This window comes from Dermochelys coriacea, chromosome 2 (genome assembly GCF_009764565.3).
Source record: "Dermochelys coriacea isolate rDerCor1 chromosome 2, rDerCor1.pri.v4, whole genome shotgun sequence".
NCBI lineage: Eukaryota > Metazoa > Chordata > Testudines > Dermochelyidae > Dermochelys > Dermochelys coriacea.
The window spans coordinates 95471540-95484942 of NC_050069.1; the positions used below are offsets into that span (position 1 = coordinate 95471540).

The 13403-nt window shown below is 37.1% G+C and overlaps 1 protein-coding gene across 3 annotated transcripts in view; it reads left to right on the forward strand.

Annotated features, from left to right (window-relative positions):
* CDH7 (cadherin 7) overlaps positions 1-12858 on the forward strand; it is a 107514-nt gene extending 94656 nt beyond the window's left edge. For all 3 annotated transcript variants that reach the window (XM_038391294.2, XM_043508157.1, XM_038391293.2), the window contains 3 exons: positions 1272-1389; positions 4261-4512; positions 11927-12858. In XM_038391294.2, coding sequence (XP_038247222.1) covers positions 1272-1389; positions 4261-4512; positions 11927-12420 — 864 coding nt within the window. In that variant the 3' untranslated portion in view covers positions 12421-12858. The remainder of the gene's footprint in view (positions 1-1271; positions 1390-4260; positions 4513-11926) is intronic.
* Positions 12859-13403: the final 545 nt, after the last annotated feature.

Here is a 13403-nt window from a genome sequence, read left to right on the forward strand (position 1 = left end):
TGTATTAGAAATCGTACAAGGTTGCCCTCACAAGGTCTGACTTTCAGAGGTTCCGAGCACCCCTTGCACACATTGACTTCAACTGGAGTTGTTTGTCCTTGGTACCTCTGAAAATCAGACCCAAAGAGATTTATTCACATTGCTCCAACTCCTCACCCCCTAGAAAACTGGAGGCCGTTTTATTCCTGAAATTCACAGCATCCATGTACCATCCTGGATGCAATGGCCCTCTGCATGGAGGATTTCTACTTCTGTGCTATCTTCCAGAGTCTCAGCCTTCCACCTCTTTCATAAAAGACATCACTGTTCTGTCCATTTTTCAAAATTACAACAAAATTTAAAAATACAACAGAAATTAGCATGATGAACCTCATTTGCTCAAAAGAAACCTAAAATTGGACCAGCAGGAGTCTTTTAAGACATGAGAAATTAAGATGGACTGACCAAATTGCATATGAGTATCTGTCCACACTGTCCCCGGCTCTAATCAATTATTCCAGATACTCATGACCACATACTCACAATTTATCAAACTGCGGCCACTGGGAGCTGCGGGGGGCCATGCCTGTGGACGGTCAACGTCGTCAAAATGTCTTGCAGCCCGCAATCAGATTACGCTGATGGGTCGCAGGTTGCCCATCACTGGTCTAGTCTGTTATATTTTGTATGGTTTGTATGTTTCAGAAAATATTGATTAAATTAATATTCAATTCTGTTTTATTCATCCTTAATTAACTCTAAAATCTGGGCTTTACTTTTACACCTGTGGTTTGCAGACACAATGCGGCATTAATTGCACGCACAAATAACTGTGAGAGGCTTGTCTCTCTCTCTCTAGTGCTAGATTATATCCATTGTTATTTTCACACATAAGGTGTCCCCTTTCCAATACTATAAAACTCTTATTCCTATCCTTAATGAGTAGTGATATATTAGATCTTAACCTGTCACTGGATGAATATTGGCTACATAGTGCCTCAGGCCAGTGCACTTTGGTGTAGAGAAAGGAAAGGAAATGTATTTATCTTGCACCGTTTTCAGTGGGGAGATGGGAGATGAAAGTTAACGGTGTCTAAAATTGCTTACGAGATTGAAATGTTAGAACAAGGTGTTGGGGGCAGAATGCAAGTCAGATGGCTGAAGGTGCATGATAAATGCAATATATCACTTGACCATGAGCACTGTGTGCATAGGGTATGCATGCATATACTGTTTTGTATTTTATAAAATATAAAACTCAATATAACTTCAAATGAACTCTCTCTTTTCAGGTAATCCAGAAAATCAGTGCTGTTGATAAAGATGACCCACCCAGTGGTCACCAGTTCTACTTCAGTTTGACAGCAGAAGCAGCAAATAACCATAACTTTACTCTGCAAGATAACAAAGGTAAAAATATAAATGTTGTTGGGTGCCTTAGGGGAGCACTGACTTAGGTGCCTTAGGTAATCACCACCCTTTTTTCAGACACATAGTGATTATCATTTGGGTGAACTTCCCTGCCAGGGAGGATATTTAAAGAGCAATCTGCCCCCCTAAGTAACTTTTATCTAAAGATTATCTATCAAGAGGAAGAAACTGTTGTTTAAATCGTTTTGAGCCTTGAGCTAAACAGCGGGGCTTCAAATCTTTTTTTTTCCCCCAAGTGCCATTCCTCCCCTTTTTTTTTCTGTATTTATAGGTCTTTATCCAAATTAGATTTTACCTTGAGGGCAGTGACTGAAAAATGTCCTGGGCCTCATGTTTTATAAATATAATTCAGGGCATAAAGAAATGATCCCCAAAGACATGGCATAATGAGAATTCCTTTGGGGAAACCCCCCCACCTTTTCAGCAACTGAATGATGTTTTTGGAGGTGAAGGCTGAGTGCTCATTTTTTAGGCTACCTACAATATTTACATACACTGTCTAGGACTATTTCCCCAAAGATCTACACAAAAGACCATCATTGGCATCACATTCCCACTGGTGAAAAGAGATGAGAACACACTCCTAATTGGCGTTCTCATTAGTTGCTGTATACGTATGGCAGCTGGACATTGGCTGTCTGCTTAGCTAATGGTTGAAGCAAATAGAATACAATAGACCCCCATCTCACTGCTGCACTGCTCTATTTGCTCTATTTGCTCTGCAGTGTGAAATGGAGTAAAAAACTTGCTCTTGTTAATAAAATAAATGATTAACCATATGTTGAGTGAAAAGGTACTATTTTTATGGACTATTTTTCAAACTATATCCACACTTTGATTCACCTTTTGTCCTGAACAAAAAGAATACAAACTAAATATAAAATGAAATGAAGTGTCTTTCCTGGACCACAATACAAAAAATCAGTCTGTTGATAAAGAGCCTTATTCAGCTGTCCACAGTTTGTTTTTCCAATGTGCTTAACTTTACTTATAAGAACAATAATAGGGAAGTCAAGTAAGCATACGCGGAAGTGATTTTTATAGATCATGACCTAAAGACTCAAATGCATTTATTATTATTAATATTATTACTTAGAATACATTAGCCCTCTGAAATTCTAGGCAGAGTTCTGGGACACACACTGTGCAATGTACCATAACATTATAAAAATACACTCTCTTCCCTGAGAACATACAATCTAGATCAATACACCCCATGCCACAGCAATAAAGTCAACAGAGGTATAAGTAAGGGCAGAAATTGTCCGTTTTTGATTATCTAACTTTGTACATACCAGACTTGTGTGCTCAGAAATAATTGCTCATACTTTCTAATGGGTGTGTGCAAAAGTGTATATGTATTTTTTCATATGTACCACAGAGGGACAATAATCCCTGTATGTCAGGATTTGCACAAACACACACAGTTTTGTGCATCACTCTTTGAACATCTGGGCCTTTAAAGCACTTAAGCATATGCTTAAGTTTAAGTATGTTGGTGGCCTTGTTGAATTCAGTGGGACAATTAAGCATGGGTACAAGTGTTTACGGATCACAAAGTGATCATTTTACTGTAGTTAATATTAGGAAAAGTAAAATAATTGTGTGTTATTCTGAACTACTGAAACTTTAAAATGGGGAAGAAAAAGTCGCAAAAGAAGTCACTAATACACTGTTCAATTGTTTTAATATATTTTAAAACATGTTTAATAAAAAACATTTTAAAAGTGCAATACCTGCCAAATATACAGGTTTGATTCTTTATTATCCATTCATTTGTTGAGTGCAGTCAGGAACAATCAGCAAATGGTCATTTCTCACTGTCTTTCTTCAGGAGGGAAAAATTATTATTTATATCTCTTAAATTGTAGTACTAAACATTACAAATCAGTTGTGACAGCCATATCTCTTTGAGCAGCTTAATAACATTTTAAAAACCTATATTTGGGTGTTTGAGAGCTGTTAATTAAATCTCAGCTATTCTACTATTTTATTGTTACTAAAGGCTATATGGCTTTTTATTTTCTTATGAAAAGATACCTGAGATGTGATTATGGATTTTGAAGTGATTGGTTCCATTGCCATATGTCTTTAAGTCACTAAGTGCACCATTTTGAGGAGCTCAATTGTGACCTTGAATATATAAACTAATTGTCCTTTCTAGATCAGTTTTAAACTCCTGTACACTGGGTAAGCCTGAAACGTGTGCAGACTCCCATTATAGATTCTTGCATTATTTTTGTACACAAATAGGTCTAGGTGCATGCAGACAAATAATTAGATGTGCTATTACCTAATTGTGCATTTGCACACAAAATTATGTATTTGTGTGTGTGGTTGCCATGTTTTTTTTTATGACCCAAGCTGTGACAATGTGAATTTCTCCTCTTTTCCTCTTCCTGTGTGAATCTAACTTCCATTAATATCAATGCATATTTACGGTGGGGAAACAGAGCCTGTACAATTAGAAGTGAAATGTATGTGTTGATAAAGCTACTTAAAGAAACAAGTGAAGTGCAAATTTTTTCATTTAATATACTGTGCCCCACCCCTTCTGGGATTTTGCTTCATGAATGGGCACTGCAAGTGTGATTACAGTTTATAGGCCTCCACAATTCCAGCATAAGCCTTCCTGGTAATTATAGGCCTTAATGGTTTTTGCATGGGCTAGAACTAGATTCTCAAGCAGAACATATCATCGCAGCTCCTTATGGTGGATGGCCAGGAAAAAAAAGTTAATAAAATAATATAAAACTTAAAGTCCATCAGACAGAAAAAAAATGCATTTTTACCTGTGACTATTCCTATAGAAATTCTGAGTGTCTTATACTTATCTTTTTCTTCCTCTAGACAACACCGCATCTGTGCTAACCAGGAGAAATGGATTCCGGAGACAGGAACAGTCTGTTTTCTACTTGCCAATATTCATTGTGGACAGTGGCTCGCCTTCCCTTAGTAGCACCAATACCCTCACTATCAGAGTTTGTGACTGTGATGCCGACGGAATTGCCCAAACATGCAATGCAGAGGCATACATCTTGCCTGCAGGACTTAGCACTGGCGCACTTATAGCAATACTTGCTTGTGTCCTGACATTATTAGGTATGTCCTTGGTGTTTTGTTCATTGCACCCGAAGTACAGTACAACAACAAACAAACAAAGCCCCCTCATCTCGTTTATTGTTTATCCTCCTTTTTCTTTAGGGAAGAAAAGCTAATAATCCAGCAACAGAGGCATTTTATAAAATATAGGTAAATAATGTCAAAGGTAATCTCCCAGAAAGTAATGGTAGAAGGAATAATATCAGTTGTATCTGATACAATAGTTATAGATAGACGTTGCAGGTGAAAAAATGGATTTATGAACATCTCTCTCTTGTTGAACATAATATAGCTGGAGGCGTTCATATTACTTACTGAGTATATAGTATGCAGATTTATAAATAACAGTTTGTTTCTTTTAAAGATATTTATTTATAATATTTAATGATTTGCAAAGAGCAAAAGACTTACAGCAAATGTCACAAATTAATTTATTGATGAGAATTAGCATATTTAATTGAGTAGCATTTGTATGACGTCCTTTTGTTATACCTGCAGCTGTTAGCACAGTTGCATTTTACATTCTGTGGCAAAACTGAAACTAGAGAAGGGAGGGAGAAAAGGTGATTTGGAAATTGTGAAATCACACTAGAAGCTTAGTTGTATCAGGATTTCTCATTTCCCTGTGGAGACTAAAGTGAAACTGACTAGGCAGTGACAGTGTTAAAAACTCAAGATTGTGGAGTAGAAAAGGGAACCAAGGAGCTTCCCTAATCTTTTCACACCCAGTGCAAGATTCTGGTGCAGTCAGAGTCCCAATGTTGCTTGAGGCCCCAGCTGAGCACATGCTTAAGTGCTTTCTTGGATCAAGGCTTGTATGAGTACTCTTGGTTAGCATATCATCCCAAAAGGAGTGGGGAGATTGTAACGTCCACAGTTCGGTATCGTTGCCACAGAGGTAACTAAAATACAGAATCAGTTTAGGTGGTTCCAACCAATAGGCTTTTACTGTAGTTTCCTCCACTGTGTGTACAACAACTGGATCCAGCAGTGTCCCCTTCCTGGTGTTGGCTACTTTGAAGTCTCTAAGTGCAGTCCATTGCCTCTCCTTCCCTGCATAGAGCCTGCATAGTGAATTAGGTGCATTGGTGGAGAGCAGTCCACACCTCCCCAAAGAATGTCTTGTGCCTCCCGAGACGTCATATCTTCTGGTACTCTGCACTGCCCAGACAGGCTCAAAACTAACAGGCAAAGACTGCCTGGATCACTGTTAATGGAACGATAAAACAACAAAAGTATTGAGAACCCAGTCAATTTACACAGTGGTTGTACACAGGTTGTAGTGTTTCCTGTTTCTGGAGTTTTAAGCCTGTGACAGGCAAAGTATGAAGCTTTTCAAATTTGTTCTTTACTCATTTTGCTGTACTTAAATTGCTCCTTCACTACTTAAGAACAGTTTGTAAGGTTAATAAAGTTAAAAATGGAATGGAGCCATATGGAAAAAAATATTACTGCCCTGATCGTCAGCACAACTAAAGAAAGTTCCTGAACACATACATGCCCTCATTCATACATGCCCTCCCATATTTGCACATTTGGATCAGTGACTAAGGGCCAGATCCTTATCTAGTATAAATTGGTGTTGCTTGGTTGAAGTCTACAGGGTGGTGCAAGTTTGGCCCAAAGTGATTTACAGAAATACAATTTCTGTACTCATAGAAAGCCATTCACCCAGCACTGACCATCATTTCTGGCATATAAATAAATGAAACAGTTATTTTCAAAGACCTGTAAAAACATACCATGGTTTACAGGATTGGTGTTTGTGTGTGTGTTTCTTAAACAGGAGACAGTGTTTCTCAGGGAAGATATTCAGTAGAGATCCAACTTGTTAGTTGTCAAGTTACCAGGTAGTAACTTGTTTATTCCATTCAGTGCAACAGGGTTGGAATGCAGCAGATAACTCATGGCACCACAGTGCTCCTTCTCATCTCTTTGAGACTGTTCACAAGCACTGGCAAAGAGAAGAGGAGAAGATCTCGGAACGTATTATCTAAATAATTTGTTCTGCAGCATATGAGGGACATGTCTGCTTGTTGCTTGTCTCTTGATGTTAGGTGTCAAAAGAATTGACATTCACTACATTTTGTGGGCTTTCAAAACTGGCCATCTGAATATCGCCACAAAGCTCACTTTTACTTTTCTGAATGGACATTTGCATGGCTGAGCCCCTTACCACTATCTGCCTATGAAGTCACATTTGGATGCTTACATGCAAAGCTGCCGGTGCATGTTAAACAGCTGACATTGAAGTTGTCCTGTAGTGAATGCCAGAGTTAGAGCCTCAAAGTAGAGAGGCCAGAGGGGTGAGCTTTCCCCGCCCCTAATCTGACTGATGAAGATTGATTTCTAAACTCCATTCCACAAGAAAGTTCCAATAGTCGGTCGATTACTTAGAAAAGCTGCACAGTATCAACTCTGCAGCAGAGCTGTTGTTTTCAACAAAAACATGGCTGTAATTTATGCTATGAAAATACATATGAAAAGTACCATGCTGGGTGTCATTCACTTTATATTGTATATAATTCTTTTAAGAAATAAGAGAGGAAATCTTTAACTCCTTTGAAAATTATATGGTAACTTCAGTGTAATTTATTTTTCAGTTAACATCTCACAGATGCAATAACAAGTGTTTTTAGAATAAGCATTTAACATAGTGTGTAACTATAATTTTATTATATGTAAAAGTTCACAAAAAGAAGTATTTGCATGTAAAGTTACATATAACTTATTTCCACAGCTCAGGAATTTCCATTACATTGAAACAGCAGGTAGAATCAGAATCTGGTTAGTAATGTGCTTTCCCTATTGGTAGTTCCATACTTGAAACGGTAACCCACCGTCAGCACCCACTTTCCTATCCCATTCTAAAAAAAGGTCTTTGCACCTCATTGTATACACTTCTATATGCTATATTATATATTAATACAACAATTAAACTTCCAAAAGTAGATTTAAAAATTAAAATAAAATTAGATACAAATTGTTTATGAATTGTTAATATTATTGTACTACAAATGGGTCCTAATGAGTTCAGGGACTCTGTGCAATTTTGTTACAAATACATTGTAAGACACAGTCCCTGTCCTAAAGAGCTTACATTCTAAATAAGAGATGGACACAGGATGTGAAACTGACTCAGAGATTATGGCCTATATTTCTTAAGTAAATGGTGTTTTGGGGTGAGTCAATATTGGGATACCCAACCTGAGATACCTTGAAGGGGGGATGATTTTCGGATGGTGCTAAGAACCTGTGCTCTGAAAATCATCCCCCGCTAAAATCTTTCAAATTGGGCATACAACATTACCAGTCACTTTTGAAAATTTAAGCCAGGTTGATTTACTCAAGGTCACCCTGAAAACCTGTGCAGATCTGGGAACAGATCTCCTAGTCCCAATCTCCTTTAACCACAAGAGCTATCTGATTGCACTGGCCACGAGAATATATGAATTAGAAGGCTACTGAGGCATTTCTTAGATGGTTGAAGATACCCAGCCTTTAGCTTCAGGATTCATAACACATCCAAGGCATGAACCAATAGTTTACTAATTCAAAGCCTGATGTGGTTTATTGCTATATTAGAGAATAAGCTTAAGGGACTGTTGTATGGCAATGGGTATTAGGTGCACGACATTTTTTATAGCCCTGTTTGTGGTCCTCTCTTCCGGGTTGTCTGTTGGCTATTATTACATCTTTATAATGATGCAGCAATTGCCTTGAGTACAAAATGAATGTGTAGAACAAAAACAGAGACAGGGAGACATGCTGGGTGACAGCCTACTAAGATAAGTGAGAACTTCAAATGTACACATATTGCACAATAGCTTTGAGAGGCAGTGACTTCAGCAGGAATATACTTGGGACTGGTCTACACACAGTTTTTGCATTGACTGAACTGTATTTGTTCAGAAACAGATTAAGGTAAATGCTTACAACCCTTACTATGGTTGCAATGACAGAAAGGTGTTAATTATTGGCATAGCTGATTTTGACAAAATGTATCCAAACAAGCTGTGCTGATATAAATACATTTATATCTGTATAACTGCATCCACATAAGGGCATTGTAATGATTTAACTCAATTGCTTTTTTCTACCAAACTAGTTAAATGGGTACAAAATCTGAGTGTAGTCCCAGCCATTAGTTGTTCTGGTTATTCATGGATTAGTTGTTTGTAACAAATGGTATTAGTTGTTTTGCTTATTAAATATAACAACCAGTGATGTTATTGTCGGTGTGGTTGTTTAGAGTTAATATGTATACCTAATGCTTGCATTATACTTTTATTTCCATTCTACAATCTATAAAATTAGCTTTTCTAGTCTTCAGTCAGGCACTCTTTACCACTTTGATCACTGGTTCTGTGATGAACATGGGAAAGGAAATAGGCCATAATGGGAAACAGACTACATTTAATATCAGACGTGCTTGCTTTAGGTACCACAGATATTTGGTTTTGGACTGTAATAATTTCCACAGTCCCTGCAATGCATCTTAGGCTTTATTCATTCAGAGGTTAAACATTATTGTTCATAGCTGCTGGAGTAGTTAGAAATTAATAATCTCTTAAAGCCATCTAAATGCTAAAATGTTTAACCTTTTGAAAGACTTCATATTTTTCTTGGCTTCAAGCAAGAGTGGAATGTACAAGGCATACTACATAAAACATTCATTTTATCTTGATTTTTATTGTACCTCTAGGCAGGCATATCTACGAAGTTTCATATTTTTCACTTATTAGCAGGTATTTAAATCTCAAAATGAAGTCTGCTCAGCATGACAGGAGTGTGAAAACACATTTACACTTGAGTAAAGGAAGTGATTAGATGCTTGTTACATGGCAATAAAAATTGCCACACTGACATGGTAAAAAATATAAAAGAAGAACTAAAAGATGGAGAAAACCCTTAGTGATCTTAAATTAAATCAGATTTATCACTGATAGCAACATAATTTGTCTTTCATTTAAAATATCACTTTTAGTAAGAAAACCTGTTAAGAGTGAAATTTAACCATTGCATGTAGGAGATAGATAGATAAGATTAGATGGGGGAGAGAGAGTGTACATATTATGTTCACCATACTATAATTTACAACAAAACAGATTCTGCTAATACAAAAATGTTTGGAAACTACTCTAAATCTCTTTTAAAGGTCAAACTCCTAATATTTCAGACTTATGTAAACATGGCTCCGAATAGTGTTCACCAAACCATTGCCGCCTCAAAGTAATGTGTGTCTTCTTGTACCAGTAGATGTCATGCAAAAAATAAAGGCTGGTGCTGCAATAATTCACAATCACAAGGCATCTGCTAATAGATGGATCATTAGATGCATGCCCTGTAGCTATTACATGAAAAATAATGCATTGCTTACTATATTTGTCAAAACGAGAAAACTTCAGGAAGAAAACTTGTTTCAGTCTTACTTTTAGAAGGCACAGAAGGTGCCCAGGAAGGAACTGCAAAGACCGACCTTCGAAGTCTGATTTTGCTGTAGGCCAATTTGACACTGGACTGGAAAAGCTACTTAAGGAGGATGGTGTGGTACTTCTAAACAGAAAAGAAGTCTGAATGGTTTTGAGTTGCTTAGGTATTTTTACCACCTGACCCACATCTTAAATTATGCCCTGCGTGTAGCTTGACTTCTTGGTAGAAAATACCTCCCTGAAAAGATGTTCTTCTGAGGATGATGTACTGCATTGATGTCACACATGAGAATACCTAGGGACAGTTCACATAGTTGGGGAGTGTCCCAAGGTAGTTATTTATGTATTTAATGCCGATAATTTGTCTTTGGGTTAATGGTGTCTAATTTATATTTCATTATGTAGTATCTCAGTTCAACTACTCTTATTATTGTGGTATGTCCTAATATCACTATATGTCTGGTTGTGCTTCTGTTTATATTATAAAACCTTATATTCAGTGTTTTGCATTCTGAAACAAAAGTTCAGTCCATGTAGAAGCATGGCATGCAAAGAATCAGCCCAAAGGAGAACTGAGTTCCTTTAAAACAAAACTGATCTAAATTAGCTTTCAGGAACTTTTCCCTTCAAGAAGTCTGTGTAACATCCAGCAGAAGTACGTGAGTGCTGTGGGGTGAAGGATATAACCCCGGATCATGTATTTTTTTACAAAAATGTATTCTTAGGATAGTTTAAAAATAGCACCAAGGCACAATGCTATGAGATAGGGTGGAAGAGCAGCTTTACCACTGAATGTCTTCTGATTTTTACAACCTTAAGAATACATTATAGCTGCCACTAATCCCATCAAAGTTATTCAGATGCTTCAAAGTTAAAATAAAAAAATCATTTTTAGGAGGATAAGTAATAGTCTGTCATGTCTCAGACATGAATGTAGTATTCACATTAGTCCCTTCAAATTATGTTTATGAATAGTACCTGTTTGTTTACCAAAAACATATTTAAACTGTGAATGACTGCAAGTATATTATATGCCTGGAGTGAATCCCCTCCTTATACTTTGGCTAAATCTCTATAAATTAATCTTGGCTTTTAAGATGAAAAAAAGAAACCCGAAGTATCAGAATTTTTTAAATCATTACTTTAGGGGTTGATCCAGTAAACACAAGCAGCCTTAGCAATTCTCATCGGATATTCAAAGACACCAACTATAGTATTTTGCACATTAAAGCAAAGTGCAGTCTAAAACAGAGATGCTTTTAATCCATGAACTCAGGTTTATATTAGACATTACTTAACAACTCAGAGTTTCCCAATCAAGGAACAGGTATTTTATCAGTGAACCTATGGTGGCATACTTTAATTCAATCCCTTCCCAAACTACGGTTGTTAAAATCCATGCAGTATCTTTATGAATGTTCTTTTACCACTTGAGCAATTAGGAGTTCAGAAAAAGGTCTCTTTTTTCATTTTGTGGCTGTAAGATTGTAATAATCAGCCTCAACTGGCTCTTAAATTTATGTTTAGCAGATAGCGTGGGATATAGCAATAAAGGGGGGAGGGATAGCTCGGTAGTTTGAGCATTGGCCTGGTAAACCCAGGGTTGTGAGTTCAATCCTTGAGGGGGCCATTTAGAGATCTGAGGCAAAACAAACTGGGGATTGTGCCTGCTTTGAGCAGGGGGTTGGACTAGATGATGTCCTGAGGTCCCTTCCAACTCTGATATTCTATGATTCTATGATTCTAAGTCAGAATTACTGTGGAAATATATTCTGTAATATCTTAAAGGTCTTTGTTTAAAAGCCATTTTAGAACCTACTAGTGACTCAAAATCTAACTGCACGATGTGGATATTGTGTTCCTTGGATAAGGAAAGGATCTGTATGGTGTAAACTGAGGAATAGTTCCACTACTGGGAAAGATCTGAGTGGAGGATAATTCAAACTTTAGCATCAGTAAAACTTTGGTCTTTTGTGTTCCAGTGCTGGTCTTGCTGATTGTCACCATGAGACGGCGGAAAAAAGAGCCACTCATTTTTGATGAGGAGAGAGATATCAGGGAAAACATAGTCAGATATGATGATGAGGGTGGCGGAGAAGAAGACACGGAGGCTTTTGATATGGCTGCCTTGAGAAACCTCAACATCATCCGAGACACCAAGACCAGAAGGGATGTGACTCCCGAGATTCAGTTCTTGAGCAGACCAACTTTTAAAAGTATCCCAGATAATGTCATTTTTAGGGAATTTATCTGGGAGAGACTAAAAGAGGCTGATGTGGATCCCTGTGCCCCGCCATATGATTCCTTGCAGACATATGCCTTTGAAGGAAATGGCTCAGTGGCTGAGTCACTCAGCTCTTTAGATTCCATCAGTTCAAACTCTGATCAGAATTATGATTACCTCAGTGACTGGGGGCCTCGTTTTAAACGACTTGCGGATATGTATGGAACTGGACCTGACAGCTTGTACTCATAGCCTTGGAACCTTTCTATGTAAATGCATTGAAGAAAAACAAAAACAAAAACTTAACATCTGGACTAAGGCAAGTTGTAAATATTTCTCCATTTTTAACCTTTTAGGTTTTTTTGCCTTGGTGAAGCATATTTTCATTAGACTTGTCCTAGGGACTGCACTGACCACACAGATCCTGAGCATTTGATGGCATTTTTGATAAAATTAGATGCTCAGACATATCCAAATAGATAGCAACCCTCATATACCTGCAGAGGCAACTAACTTCTAAGAGTATGTCGCGCACTGTGACTTCAATGAGCCAATGATACCCTATAGATGCCTTCACAGTACTGCCACGTCTAGATTGTAAAGTCTCTAATAAGGGATAAGTAGAAGAGGAAACAAACAAAACACAATATCTCATTCAAAACAGTCTTACAATACTGTAGTTTTCTGATTTAAAAAAAATTGGCAAATTTTATTTACAGTGTTGCATGCAGCTTGCTTGCTCAAAAAACTCCAAACAAACAAAAGACCAAAAAAAAACCAGCAGAATATTTGTATTGGTGGTGAAGAGAGCTTTTTAATCAGAAATCTCTGTAAATACCTAGGTTATCAAAACAAACAAAAATAATTGCAAACCAGGCTAAGAAAACCTGCAATATTTGTCATCATCTTACTGAAATAATTTACAATCCCCATAAAATAAAAAATATGGAAAGGGATTCTTAAAGTTGAAAATGGGCTTGTGATGCCTGTGTAGGTACGCAAAATTTGCTGTCTATTTGTTATTTTTTATTGTCTCTTCTGATTTGTGCAGGAGAATTTATCTTTTTTTTTTAATTTGACATATAGAGTTATATTTATTTTGGAGCTCCAGTCTCCACTAAATTCAGGTCCATTTTACTGCCTCATGGTATTAGATGCATCAGAACATGCTGATTTTTCTCCAGTCTCTGATACATGAAGGAAATGAAGCATGGAAATGGAGAAATTACAGTAAA